Genomic DNA, 15,477 nt, shown 5'->3' with positions numbered 1-15,477 from the left:
ACGTTGTATACGAGGGCTGTCCCTAAAGTCCGTGACAAATGCTATTTCTCAGCTTCGTGACTTTAGATTGCTATGATACTTTTAAACAATATTCAATTTTCATATTTGAACAAATGTGAGGCGTTTTTGAGTTCAAAACCCCAATCATATAATTTATAGATAATTTATTATAAACAGGTCAAGGAAACCGGCGTACGCAATAGATCAAAGTTTTGTTTCTGAAGGGGTTAAAGTTCTTTAAAATCAGTCTATGGTATATATTTTATCATATAATTTCAAAAATGTTAACCTGTTTGTTCATGTCGTAATATCAAAATTACTCGTTCCATTGTCATACCTCAATAGCTTGTGCCTTGCATTGGCTACAAAAGGAAATAAATACTGTTAGCAAAATTCTACTGTAGAAAAACTCGGGCTAAAGACATGCATATAATATATATATGTTATATATATATATAACTGAATTAAAAAAAAATGCCCTTTTGTTTAATGGTTGTAAAAAGAGTTTAAACGCCACTCGGTGGAACGATGTTACGCGAGAAGGTGGTTTAATGTTGTAGGGGTTACCCGTGTACGCAGAGGAAATCCTCTCCTTTGGATTGGTTTCACCTACGCTAAAGCCGGGCCCACTGTAAATTCACCAACCGCTGCCTTAACCAAACAACGGGCTGTAAAATGTTGATGAAGCTAGCTATCACTATTTTATATATTTTCAAGAAAGTAGAAAGAGACCAACACAGGGACAAATGTTCTTAGTTACAATGTATCAAAGTATTATTAGAATAAACTTTACCTCCCAAGCAAATATCCATACAATCTGAATGTTCTAACGTTTCTTTAGTATCACAGCATCCTTCTCGATACCGTTGTTTATACTTTTTGTGTGAGCACAGTAATGGAGAACATCGTCTGAAAAAGACCCAAACCCAGATAAATAGATCCAAATGTTTGGCCATGCTGGAAATCCTTATCTTGCCCACGGGCAAAAACAAAAAAAGTACCCGTATGTAAAACATAAATTAAAGTATTTTTTACGATATTTTGTTTTACAAGGCGGGAGAAAAAGCATGGCCGCTCGTGTAAGATATGTCCATTCTTAGACTTTCGGCCACGGACGATACTTATATTCTTAATAAACTATTTTTGTTCAGATGGCAAAACTATTAAAAACTTCAGTTATCCACAAATATTTTTTGAAATAAATGCAAGACATGAATTAACAGATAGTTAGTTGGTCCTTTAAAACAACAACATCATATTAAATTAGTATTTTCATTCAGTATTTGAAATAGTCAACGAATATTTGTTTTTTACATAGCCTTGAAAGTCATATATATACTCGTATAAGTTTATATACCTGCAGGAAGCCTCAGCGCAAAAAATAGGATCTGTTCCTGGACAAAGCTCTTGGTCTAAATATTTAGGACAATCGAAGGGGGCAGTATCGGTCAAAATCACCAATGTCAGCAGTGGAGCTAAACAGCCGACAACTGCACTATAATATACATTTGTTTAAAAACTTATTTAGTTAAAGGTCTTTTTTCAATTTAAATTGATCAAATTGATAACTTATAATATCAGTTATATCATCGGCTCAATTATGGACCGATGATTCCAGTGAAATATACCGGAAAGTGAAATTGACCCAAAAGTGAAATTGGCCTAAAAGTTATATTAACCCAAAAGTGAAATTGACCCAAAAGTGATATTGACCCAAGGATACGTGGACATCAATCATTGAGTTCGTCATTTTTCAAAAATCGTAAAACAAGGTGTTTACACTTTTGAAGGATTGAAGTAATAACGAAGATAATTTAAAACTCAATACAACATTTTGAAAATGTGTCTTAGCACTAAAATGTGATAAAACATTTACCTTCCAAGTTCTCTGCACAGAAACAATTGCCAATTATTATTTTACTATACTATCTTTATGAAAAGTTTACATATTTCAAAGTGAGTTCCAATATTATTGTGAAACTGACATTTACTTCCGTGTCAAGCCTTATGTATTGTATTGTTCCTTACTATTTGCCCTTCTTTGTTCGCCAATAAAATCGCTGTACCAGGTTTGAAAATTATTACTCATAAATGGCCAGACGCCTCGTATATGGAGATAATTAAGTCAGTTATTTTCCTGTTTGCGGTCTACCTCAATTGCGTACGTAACAAAGAAGGTCAAACGCTCTCTTTGCGATATACATTTAGCAAAACTTCATCAACTAAGCAGTTATGTATATCGAATTACTTTTTTATTAATGAATATTTTTGCATGAAAATTTGTGTATTGCCTAATAGCTACATTCAGAAATCGAATAAAGACAGAAACATGTCCATTGTTAAGATCAGACACGTTGATGCTTGAAACGACGAAAATAATAAAATGCACGAGGAATTGGTGGTTTGGCGCAATATGAAATCGCATGTGATCATTCTGTATCATACAACGGCCCGTATAACCAAACAAAAGGGCCATGATGGCCCTAGATCGCTCATCGGTAAAGTGGTCTAAACTGTTGGGCAGGGATAAATTTGACACAAGGGTCAGGATTTGAAGAAATCTTTATAAAAGTCTACTATAAGCAGACCTGTAGACCCCTTTCAAAACTTATCAGTAGCCTCGCAGTGTATTATAAGTAGTTTTTAATTTCTATCAGTAGACTTTAAATTATATTTTTGACCCCAGATGACCCATATTCCAGCTTGAGCTAGGAATCAACCTGACAAATTTCCAGGATATTTGGACTGAAGAAGTAGCCCCCAGAGTGTTAACAAGATTTTTCTATTTTTGGGTCATGTGACCTAGTTTTTCATCCCTGATTACCCATATTCGAACTCATCCGAGCAATTCCTGGGAAAAACATCCTAACCAAGTTTCGTGACAATTGAGGCAAAAATGTTACCACTAGAATGTTAACAAACTAAGTGTGGACGGACGACAGACGACGGACATTCATCGGTCCTAATAGCTCACCCTCAGCCAACGGCTAAGGTGAGCTAAAAACTCCAAAATGGGTCGTATCTCGATACAACAACGTCGTATAGCTTTCGGGTTGGTGAATACATATGTCGCTTATTTTGAAGTGAGTTTATTCTATTATCACAATTAAGCATAATAGATCGAAAAATTGCAAATCAAATATTCAGACTTGGTTTTCATCAAAAGTAACAATTAAACCATGTTTTAAGTAGCCCTGTCCACTTCTCCAGATCACGCGACGCATGGAGTTGAACCTAATATGATCGAAACCAGGACAAATACCTGGCTACAGATGGGGTTAATAACCTTTATAACATTTTTAACATTTCATTTTAAAGTAAGCCAGGGGCAGCTGTTGGGATCTGGATCATACTTTCAAGTGTCTGTGGGCTATCCTACCCCGAAATAATATGCAGCACTATGTTATGCCCATGGGACGACGTCTTGCCGTTGTTTGACTATTTATGTTCTACCATATTCACGCTTACTATTATATGCAACATTGCATGTTTTACGCAATTTTATTAAAACAAAATACACTTCTTGATTCTGTTTGTTTAATCTGCCTTTGTTTAAATGAAATATATGAAAGATCTTGCGAAATCTCTAATCTTTATTTTCTGAGAAATTAAGCATGATCGACCTAATATTAACTGAGATATGGCCATTTATAAGCCGCTTAGTTGTTAATTTTGCTGAGTGGTTTCGAAAAAAATCAACAAAACGATAACGATATACCTAATTTCCAATTAGAATGACGTTATAACTTTGACATACAAAGATACCAAAAACTGTTTCAAATAAATTTACTGTATTCAAATAGGTATCTGGACAGTCAACTGAGTCATATACATGTACTATCTCATTATAAATTATACACCCAATTACATCAATACATAATTATTATAGTATTACAATAATATGCGAACAACATGACATGTATCATAACAGTACAACAAGGAAAATAATAATATCCTTCTTATTCAGAGCTTAAACTAAGGAAAATATTCAACTTTGTGTTAATAACAAGAGATGCTTGTAAAAATACCCCCTCCCAAACTTCAGTTTTGCGAGAGTGATTTCCGGACTGCATAGACCAGTGATTTGATCTGTGACCCACTGATATCCAAATTAATTTTGCCATCGGTTCGTGAAGTGCAACCTACAGGTTGTGTTACTTGGTCCTTCATCAAAACCGTCATTTTACGGTCATAGTTTTCAAAAAAACATCGACTGTGACTTTGACCCCTTTTTGCTGACCTTTTAAAGGAGCATATTGTAAGTTGGTGCCAAATTGTTGTTTTTAATATTTAAATGCATTATCGTGTTCAGTTTTTTTTACTTTGATGATCAAAACAAAAATCAATGGAACGTGAGAGTATGTTGCCTTCCATTTGATTGTATTCATTACTTTATCCATTGCATTTATCCACCTACTGTTAACATTTGGTGAAACAATGAGTAGTTGGGACGTCTCCCCATGGCAGCCTTCCTCCAACATAAATTTATAATTTTAAAATCGACCAAATGGATATAAAGAAAAAAAGATCATTTGGAATAATAGTTTTATGTTGTATGCATTATAGTCACAGTTTTTCAAACTATAAAATAACATGAAATAAGCTTTAATGATGAATTTGTAAAGCTAAGTGTATTCCATAAAGTTCAAATTATAATAATTTATTATGCAGTATTCAAAGATACGTATAACTATATGCTTTGTTAATATAACCGGCTCCTTATGTAAACATCAGATCACAAGTAATCTTTGGTGTTTGTTCATTAAAACAACAATTGTACATTTATTTGTTCTGTAGAAATATCTTGATTGCCTTGAATAGGTCGAACAAACTGATGCATTTTGTCCATGCTAGATTATGAAAAGTACATGTCATATACGACAGCTGGAAAACATGATGAACATATATTTATGTCATACATAAAAAGTACGAAGCCATTCGCTTCCAGTGCAAGAATCGGTCCATCGATATAAAAGAGGTGGTCGGGGAACTTTTCCCTCCATGCATTGTAAGCATAGGGAGATTTATCTGACACTGAACTATATATATATTTGACACAGCTGCTGACTTTTACATTTCTCGACGCGCTATCAACAACATATTGAATTGTCTATATTGCATTTTAATAGCTTATGGAACAGAGTATGGTGCCATAACATGATCAAATGCCTGTTTTCCGTCCAAATGATAGATTTACACATCAGATTGCTTCTTTCTGGCATAATATAAACACTCACGAACAATAATGATGTCATACGAAAACCACCCTGTTTGCGACAAAGTCAGTCTGGTATTTGGTCACCACATCGCTCAACTCATTCAATTTCATACACTTGCATATAGACTTTCAAGATAACTGAGATGTAGTTATTTTATTTGGATTGTTCTTGCTCCTTTAACCTCCTTATAAATGAAGTTAAAGTTCCTGTTTCAACACTGTGTGGAATATTACCTCTTCTCAACGTGTATGTAAAAAGGTTAGTTAAGGTTTCCGGCGAAATTATACATTTCCGTTATTTGTAACCTATTTACAGTCGATTCAGTATGTTTTTCTTGCAGCCAACATTAATGGTATTGAGGCTGACTACGACCTTAGCTTTAGACTGCCTATGAATGCCCCTATACATACACTTATCACAACAACAGCTGTTGCTGTGGCTATTGTTGCAGCTGAAGCCCCACTTGATTTATCCCCATTAATGCGTTTCCTTATCTCGTTCAGTTGGTTCTCTGGTAGTGTATCTTCGTGGCAGTCTAAAATATAATGTTCAAGAACGGCACGCCGATGTATTATGTTGTCAAGTTCATACACCCGCTGACCACGATTAGTCATTCTTTCAACAGCTTGCAATATTCCTTCGCGACCTGTCCCAGCGTTGTCGTCCTTGTTTTCAATCCTGAAGATCCTGTTCGAACATAATCGTTTCAACGTTTACATACCATCGCCTTCATGGAATTTTCTAAATTCCCTCTCATCCCTAAACTCGTCACCGGAGGTGAAAATAATAATAGTGTTGTTTCAAATGGCTCCTCCGAACATTTTCTCGCAAAGATCAACCGTTGCCGTGTCTGTTATTGTAAACCTGTCCTTTGCACTGAATATCAACAGAAACGCGGATGGATCTTGAACCTGTACAACAGCATTTTGGATCAACACAGACACTTTAGCCAGATTGCATGACTGCTCTTGTGCAAACAGGCCAGGAGTATCATCAACAGTGTATTGAAATGTAGTTCCATCTATATGGAATGGTCTGTTTTCAATTTTGCAATCTTCTGTTACAATATTAAGAGACAACTCGCTTCGAACGCTTTCTTTTGCAAAATAGTATTTCCAGTCGAGCTTTTGCCGGTTCCAGTTTTACCGAGTATAGAAAGTAAATCATTTACAGTATTTTTTTACTATTATTTAAAGGTAAAGCTTTTTGATTAGCTAGTGTACATGTATTAGAAATACCTTTCATCATGATTAACAAAACTCGAAATAATGACAAACTCAGTGCATCACGAGTACATTGTTAAGTCCCTACCTCTATACAATTGTTTTGTAGGCTCCACGTAACTTTCGATATTTATTAATAAATTTGTCAAGATCCATGACCGGAGAATGTTTATCTACAATGCAGAAAGTCAGCTGACTTGTTATACTACACAACAATTGATTATCTAATCTCGTTATGTACAAAAACCTTCGTCTAGTCCGATTGTCACACACCGCTTCGTGCATTATGACATTATATAGTGGTGAGGTATATTTCTTATATTGTACCAAACATTTTATATAACCATTTAATATTTTTAAAGTTCATTCGGTGTGTTTCTTCGATCGTTTGACCATGTCATACACATCACCCAGAGTTTCTTATCCTAATCCTGTTGTACGCATAGCATCATCGCTCTTGTGTACGAGAATGGGCAATGTTTACTTTGCTTAGCAGTGGACAGTTCATTCTGCTTAAGGTAATAGGCTTTTTTTTCTAGCCAAGTTCGGTGCGGAGCGATCTCACGTAGAAACACTCCGATAGGCAATCGGAACACATCGGCCATTTTTCATCGAAAACAACCTAGAATGTTAGCAGGTACATCAGCAGAAGTAGTCGTTAAAATTAAATAACAGTTTTAATTAGTTGTAGTTTTTAACGTGCATTTTGTATTACAAAGTTCTAATTGATTGCCAGTGAAGTGTTTTATAGAATAAATAATTAAGAATCCAAAGAGTCAAGTCCTTAGGCTTATCTGCTATGTTGAAATCACTACGCGATCTAACTGCAGCGTAGTATACATCCAAGGTTCTTTCAATGGGAAATTGTCGATAAGGGGTTGTTACTGAGCTACAGAGAGTTTCGACTATCAGATGTTTGGGTCATATATGCATATATGTATATATATGGCTTAAACCTCAATAAATTGTGAATATAACTATTGATATAAAAGTCATAGACACCTATAAGGTCAAGCCACAGATCCCACAACAAGAGGGTAGGGATCGGCAGTTTCACAGCATTGGCCAGGCTTAAACCTTTGACAATGTGATGCCACATTGCTCGTTGATTGGGCGTCTTGAAAGTTGGAAGAAAACTTAACAAAAAACATTGTAAATAATGTATTTTTTTATACTTTTTAAAGTGTTTATTTTACACAAAAATATAATTTGCAAAAATGAAACAGTGCATTTTCATCAGTCAAAATACTGAACATGGATATAGTTCAGAGCAGAAGAAACATTGCATAGTTTAGCTTAAATGCAGTAACCTAGTACCTATAATAAGTATCTTAAGTATTTAAGTACAAATTCAACATTTTAGGTTAAAAATATTTTTGACTTAAAGTGACACTCTTATTCAAAATCAATACATAAACGTGTATAACAAACATCAATTTTTACTGATATACCTCTATCTTCTTACTAAAATATGCATTAATGGAAAATTTTAATTACTGATAACAAGAATGTAACCGTGTAATTAATAGCAGAAAGTGCAAAAATATTAAATGATTGGTGAATGCTAAAAGATTTGCTGTGGTCTACTATATTCTCATAAGAAAAAAATACCGTGTTTTATGCTCATTTCCTTTAAATTAAACTCAGTATCCGTCATAAAAACCATTGTTTTCGACACTTATTCATCTTTTTTGGAATATTAAATCAATATTATTAAGTGTGTTCAATATTATTTCGGAGTAAGAGTGCATCTTTAAACTCTGTAAATAAGTAACATTTCATCATTTTAGTATATCAACTGAGAAATCAAAACAGAGAATGAATGAAAGTTTAGTTTTTTTAGGCTTAGAGTTAAGCGCTGTATATAAGTACATGTATATAAGTATATATTCCTCGTTTGATAAAACGTAATAGAAACCACATCGGAAATTTTATGTTTTAAGGCTAAGAGCTAAACGCAGTGATTAAATTTGCCATCGCATTTTCATCATTAACAAGTACTGAATATTTGAAATATTTTTAAAAGAGAGTAAAAGGGCCAAGAAAAAACTCATGTAGTAAACAAAGTATATATATTCGTTAATGAAGTATATTTGCTTTACGAAACAATTAAATATTGAGTATAAAAAGCAGAAAACATAACATTTACAAAGAATACAAAACACTAGGGTAACTAAAACAAAACAAACATGTAAACATTTTGAACATAAACAGGTTTTGCAAAACGAAACTATAAAGTAAACATTTTTAACTTTAACAGACTAATATATGATAACAATAAAACAGTTGTTATTGCAAAACAAAACCAAGAAGTAAACATTTCGAACTTGAACAGTCTAAAGTATAACTAACAATAAAGCAGTTATTTTGCACCAATTGCATATGACACTATTTATTATGCTAAGGTAGACATGTGAGTAGTTTTTATATCAATGTAAGATTGTAATAATCATATTTTACCGAGTAGGTATCAGAAGTTATATTTCACGAGTGGTGTAGCCATAATTGAATTTTTCACTTTTGGCGTGCACACGTTAAAATATAGTGTGTTCTTACACTGAAACAAACAGTTGTTTTCTTTTCTTTTCATTATATGCCTAAAATGTATAAAAATACTTGCATTTTATTATAAAGACGCTCGTAACATCATAACGTCGATAAAAGTGTGTCTTAGTGTGAGCGTTGACGTTTGCATGTGGGCTCGGATTTCAAAACAGTGAAATATATCAAATTGACATGTTCACTGTTTTTAAGGAAAAGCATAAACTTAACTAGAAAAATACATTCCGGCATACAGTTTGCCTATCAGGAACTGTTTTTGAGCTGTAACCAAAATAGTTTTATTGTTTCATCATATGCCGTTCCAAAGATAACAAAGGCTGAGAGTTACAAATGGACACCGTCTTATATCATAGCACTTGTAAAATATATTTTATATTCGATTCCACAGCAATTACACAGCAATGATAAGGTACTGGGCTTGTCTGTTTTATTTATAGCAGCGGTTGACCTGAAGAAAGAGAGCATGCGTTATTGGAAATGTCAATACACATCATTTTAACAATTGATAATTTCATCTATTCGATTTCCAATGACAACATTTTACACGGAGAAAAGGGGCGGTTCAGATACTATGAAATGTTTTTTTTAAAAATAATGCTTCCCAGTAAAAGGTCAATTGTTGATACATAAACTGCACTTGCAGATGTTTGTTGCCACAGGTGATCGCCACAAAGCTTGGTCACTAAAATGTGGCCCTTCAGTCCATTAATATCGTTTATAAATTAACAAAAAATCATTAAAATTGATAAAATGAAATTTCATTAAATTTCTATAACTTGAAAAAATATCATTATTTATACATAAAATAGCCAAGGTTCATATGTCCAGAAATCTCCATAACAATCTCCACAGTTACCCTGAAACAATGTGAAATATTTTCTTAAATATTTGAAAAATGCTATAATTTTTACACTGCCGGAAAGGTAAAAGACTTAGCTACAAGAAAAATGAATATTTTATGCAAGTTCTTTATACATTTCTAACTTAATCGGACGAAATGCGCAGACTAAACACTGAAACAATGAAGAGGTTCAAAAACTACGAAAAATTCCCTCCTAAAACACGTTAAATACAGACTGCCATGCAAACTTTTCCCATGCCTTACAAAGAGAAGCTTGAAATATCATCCCTACCATTGTGAACTCGTTAAGTAAGACGCGTATTTATCCAAATCGAACGTTTTTTGTTGCGATAATTTTTTTAAAAACAATATCAATGGACGGAAGGGCCATAGTTTAGTGACCAAGCTATGTGACGATCACCTGTGTTTGTTGCCGTACATATTTATAAAAAAAGTAATGTATCGTTCTCTATCCATTTAAGGATCGGATAAAGAGTTTTTTTTAATTTTCTGTCAAAAAAAAAAAAATCTTATTAGCGTTGCACTTACGCGAGCTCAGGACGTAGGCGGACTTGAAATACTTCGCAGGAATCAAGCCCTGATCGTTCCCAGGGCTTAGTATTACGTCGTTCTCCGACTTGTAAAACTTTATGCCATCTAAAATACACATGTTATTCATTGATCTTTGTACAATGTCTTGTATGCAACTAAACTAAAAGGTTTCCTCACCTTGAAGAAACAAAACATATTATTCCGAAAATATAAACAGATATGTGTGTATAACTCTTACTGAGAACCCTTCGTAGTTCCACATTTACTTCAACAAGAAGCGCTTTCCCGAGAAGCGAGAAGCGCGTTTGAAAAGCGGATCGTTGCTAAGGTAAGTCTAAGTTTCTTTCGAATAATGCTCTGCCTACGCAACACGCCATGTTCATTTACGATCCAAAATAATGTTGAACGAATAATTTAATAGCAAATAAATAAATATAAATATTTGAAGTGTACTTATCTTACCTTGTAAAGCCAGCGCTAAGTTGATTTCTATTGCCATATCACAGTGCGGAGGAAACCCTGAAAGACGTTTAAAGACTAAAACATTCGCGGCATCTTACAATCAATCTAGTACGTAACCATTTTAAAGTTTTTAACTAAATAAAAAAGGAGGATGACTTCGCCGAATGATGACTGATTCGCAATACGATACCATAATCTAAAACCAATCACTATGTAAACAAACAAAACAAAAACGCACCACTTTTCACGCCCGTCTCCCCTTGTGCAAAATGGATATGAGCCCGTCCCTTCCTTGACAATCCCTGGTAAAAAACAGTTTGTGTGTGTAAAGCTCCGAAACAGACATTATTCCATTCAAATCCGTTGGAAAGTAAGATTAACCGATATCTACATAGTATATACTTATATACAATGTTGACACCACTGTTATACGTCCGATGTGTAAAAGAAATTATAAAATCATTGTATTATTAGATTTTCTATGAATTTAGGGTGATCGCATTGGAAGTACGAATAAACTCAAGTAAAGTATGGTGTTAAAAGCAAACTATTTAGAATAAAACCCTGAACTTTAAGCAAAGTTTAAAAAGGGGATTTTTCATAAAAATGGGTGCGCAAAATGATTGACTGATTAGTTTAAATTGTTTTAGAATACCTGTAATTGTATAGAAGGCCAATACCCGCGCTTTGTTCCATGCAGAATACCTCTGACATCCAATGATCTTCTAATCGGGATTAGCTCCGAATCCGAAAACTGTAATATCGGGTAGAGAGAATATAATGCAAGACGGTTGCACGTGTTTGTCTCCCCCTTTGGTTGTCAAATTCACACATTTTTAAACATTTTACATGGGAAATGATAGAAAATTAAAAATATCTCTGGGCGAGTTGTAACAAAACCTTTCAAACGGTTCAAGAGATATGTAGCGGACACAAAATATAGCCACATTACATTTGACCTTGAACGTAGCTGGTTGTAACATGCGCTCTGCACATCGTCTCAATATGGTGAACATTTGTGAGTAGTGTTTTCAATTTTTTTAAGCGGTTCAAGAGATAGGGAGCGGACACAAAATGAAGAAATGACATTGGACCTCTAAGTCTGACCTTGTCATTGAACGGAGCTGCGTGTAACACGCACTCTGCACATCGGCTCAATATGATGAACATTTCTGGGTAGTTTGTTTCAAAGTCCATCAAGCGGTTCATGAGATATGGAGCACACACGAACTGTAGTCATACTAATGTCATATGACCTTACCACTTATTGTGACGTTGACCTTGAACACTGCTAGTTTCAACATGCGCACTGCACATCGTCTCAATATGGTGAGCATTTATGGCGAGTTATTTCAAAATCCTTGCAGTGGTTTAAATGATATGGAGCAGACACGAGATATAGTCATGTGACCATTGACCTCTAAGTGTGACATTGACCTTGAACCAAGCTGGTTGGTAACAGGCATTCTTCACAACGTCTCAATATGGTAAACATTTGCGGCGATGTTATCAAAAGAGATATGGAGCGGACACGAAATGTAGTCACATGACCTTTGACCTATATGTGTAACATTGACCTTCAACTGAGCTGGTTGTAACATGCGCTCTGTACATCGTCTCAATATGGTAAACATTTGTGGCGATTTTTTTTTCAAAATCCTTCAAGCGGTTCAAGAGATATGGCTCGGACACAATTTGTAACGGACAGATGAACAGACAACTCGGGCATAAACAAAAGGATCTCCCTATTTATTAGTGGAGGCATAATCACCATCCATAGCTTCAAATCATTTCGATAACTGACTATGCATGTAATAGAAAATGATATTTGGAAGATTTAGTCAGATTCTTTTTCAAAACGTTTCGGATACGTTTCTGTTTCAATCATTTTTAGTATCCGAATGCCGGTAAGAGAGCGGACACGTTTCTTTTTATTATTCGAATATTGGCCAGACATCGTTTAAATCATGACTTAACTCGATATCCGATAATATTTATATCCAACAGAGTTCAGTCATTTAAATATTGTCTAAAATGTATTCAAATAACAGAAGGTGTACCCGACCTCTTTTCTCATAAATGACAATAGCAGACATTGAGCGTAACTTTAGTCCGTGTCCAAAACAGATAACTGAAGCTTTTGACTAGATCTTCAAGCGCAAAAAGCGCATTGACAGTGCAGGCGCACAACTAGGGCCAATTTGGGATTACACAGATCGATGCCTAACCCCTTGAGCCCTTCGGTTTTTATTTCAAATTCGGGGGTTTTGGTATGACAAAAACTTCGACCTGTCCAAATTCCATTACGCAAATGCGTATTTGTGTAGTCAGTTACGCGCCTGCAGTGGCTGTGTGTATGTGTGCGTGCGTGTGTGCGTGTATGCAGTAAATATAGTACCAGCCTCTGATTTAAATGTATTTCTAACACGTATAATAATTATAAATTTTCCGTTAAACTTACCGTAAAGGAATGCCCTTGCGTGGCTTTGATATACATTTTCCCGCCTTCATTCTTCAGTTTAAATCTTCCCTTGTTGTCATTGTCTACAAGACTTCTGACGTGACTAGCCGTGAATGTGCCAACCCTTCCTTTGGCCTCCTGGAGGACATCTTCAACGTCGACGTATCCGTCTGTGGGAGCCGATTGCAAACATAGTTTGATTACAAGAGTTTCTACACTGGCAATACTATTGTAGATTTATGTCGGTAAAGAGTTATCTTTTGGAGCAAATTGAAGAGATACGTCATATTATATTATGAGATTTATGTTAAGCAACTATGATTCAATGTAAAGGTCATGTCCCACAGTTATTTAGAAGGAACGAGATTGCAGTTATTTATTTCGCAATCAATAAATAATTGTCAAGAATAACGACGTCGGTGAACAGTTTTAATAGCGTGAGTTTAATTAGTGAGTTCGATTTTTTTTTCCGGTTTTTATACACTGGTTGAAAGTTTTATTCTGTTCAGATCAAGTCGTTATCCGACGTCTCATGGTGTCAATATCTAAATGATTTGACATTTATTTAATATTGCGAAACACATCCATTTATGGGGTTGCGCCAAGGTTGAATAAGCCTTGGTTGACAATGATATAAATAAAATCGTATTATCTCCCTTTTTATAAATCGAAGGCGTCAATATAATAAACAATACATATTTCATCTATCTCTAATTCAATGAACATTGACCTGATGACGAAATGGATATCATACTGACGTCTTGTGCCCTCTGGTGTCAACGGAAATTGTAAGGGGGGGGGGGGTGATTTCATACGCCCATTTTTTATGAATATTTTAATTTTAACAATGGTATAAAACACTATACTGTAATTATAAACATGTTATGACAACATAACATCTAAACACTATTTAAATTAGCACAAATTTACCTCGGGATACATGGAGCCCTCGAGCTTGAGCCTCATGCCGTAACAGTTTGGCTAGAAAATGAGATAAAGAATTTAAACTCATTCCAGTTTATCCTGATGTAATTTAATACGATCACAGAAAGTTTTCCGCTTCTCGAAATGTCCCTATAGTTTCCTGTTCATTATGTTAGGATACAATCAAAAGCACATTCACAGAAAATACAAATACTGCTTTAATCATAAAACGCCTTGTTTTCAGAAAATGCTGATAAGATGATTTACGAGAAACGAAAGTAGAAAATACAATTTGATGCGCACGTGATGTATCTATATCACCTTATTTTAATGAAAATGATTTTAATGATTTCATTTTGATTTGTTTGTTGTTGTAATTGCAAATTACTTGTTATCAGAATTCGATGCTAAGCATCAGAAAGAAAAACAAAACAAAAAACAATCGTATATATAGGTCACAGGGGAGGCAACAGCGTTTGGGTTTGGACGGATGTGGATAGGCGATACAATTAGTATAATGTAGCCTGGTGCACATATTACAAAACGTCATCATAATTTGTGCTCATCAAGACACTATTTTTTCGACAAAAATATATATATACAAAATTAGAAATTTACTCATTTACAGCATTTGTAAACAAGATTGAATACAGTCCTGCAAAGAGTAAGTCGAGATAATTGTTCCCTTACTGTATTGCTTTCGCCTTTTGCAGACAATGTAGATTGACAGATTGAAGCATTGTCTTATTGAACGAGCCAGAGATTCTGTACTGTGTAATTTTACAGTTACTGTAGTATGTATCCACAATACCAGCCGAATATAAACCAAAATTTATATGTATGGAAATATATGCCAAACAGTTGGACATTATTGCCAGTCGATTTTATTACTGTCCTATGTAAATGCAAAATACAGAGCCTGTCATAGACATAGGATAGAACTGTCCGATGGTGTGTGGGCAAAATATTGACATAAAAATATATACAACATAAAAATATAACCAATGTGTACTGATAAACTGCCATTGCAAAATATTTTTAGGTGTAAGGTATAAGTATCAGATGAATCTTAAAGGCAGCTTAATGCGAATTAGGGTCATTTTGAACAGCCCATTGACACACTCCGTCTGAATGCAAAAAACACTTATACATAAAACTGTGTTTAAAAAAACATTGAATGTATTTTTAGATCATTTTACTCTTGTTTTATTTAACAAGCATTTCAGTGTACTC

General features: G+C 34.5%; 2 protein-coding genes across 2 annotated transcripts in view; one reads left to right on the top strand and one right to left on the bottom strand.

Annotated features, from left to right (window-relative positions):
• Positions 1–8,500: 8,500 nt before the first annotated feature.
• LOC128223011 (tRNA 2'-phosphotransferase 1-like) lies at positions 8,501–14,525 on the bottom strand. Its single transcript, XM_052932240.1, has 7 exons — positions 14,251–14,525; positions 13,321–13,490; positions 11,515–11,613; positions 11,098–11,161; positions 10,860–10,916; positions 10,395–10,502; positions 8,501–9,452 (listed from the first exon to the last, which is right to left on the bottom strand). The coding sequence occupies exons 1-7, from the start codon at positions 14,330–14,332 to the stop codon at positions 9,436–9,438; spliced, it is 597 nt and encodes a 198-aa protein (XP_052788200.1). The 5' UTR covers positions 14,333–14,525; the 3' UTR covers positions 8,501–9,435.
• A 264-nt stretch (positions 14,526–14,789) lies between these two features.
• The window catches only part of LOC128222840 (ras-specific guanine nucleotide-releasing factor RalGPS2-like), a 71,575-nt gene continuing 70,887 nt past the window's right edge, over positions 14,790–15,477 (top strand). Inside the window, exon 1 of the mRNA XM_052931988.1 lies at positions 14,790–14,908. The gene's annotated coding sequence lies outside the window, so the exon portion shown is untranslated. The remainder of the gene's footprint in view (positions 14,909–15,477) is intronic.

Source organism: Mya arenaria, chromosome 17 (genome assembly GCF_026914265.1).
Source record: "Mya arenaria isolate MELC-2E11 chromosome 17, ASM2691426v1".
Taxonomy (NCBI): Eukaryota; Metazoa; Mollusca; class Bivalvia; order Myida; family Myidae; genus Mya; species Mya arenaria.
The sequence above is the reverse complement of the archived record's forward strand: the minus strand, read 5'-3'. Positions and strand labels throughout refer to the sequence as shown.

Coding starts and splice junctions, on each gene's coding strand:
- LOC128223011 (XM_052932240.1), bottom strand. CDS start 14,332: ATGAGTTTAAATTCTTTATCTCATTTTCTAGCCAAACTGTTACGGCAT. Junction 13,491..14,250: donor AGGGCTCCATGTATCCCGAG/GTAAATTTGTGC, acceptor CGGCTCCCACAG/ACGGATACGTCGACGTTGAA. Junction 10,503..10,859: donor CTTAGCGCTGGCTTTACAAG/GTAAGATAAGTA, acceptor TGTGTATTTTAG/ATGGCATAAAGTTTTACAAG.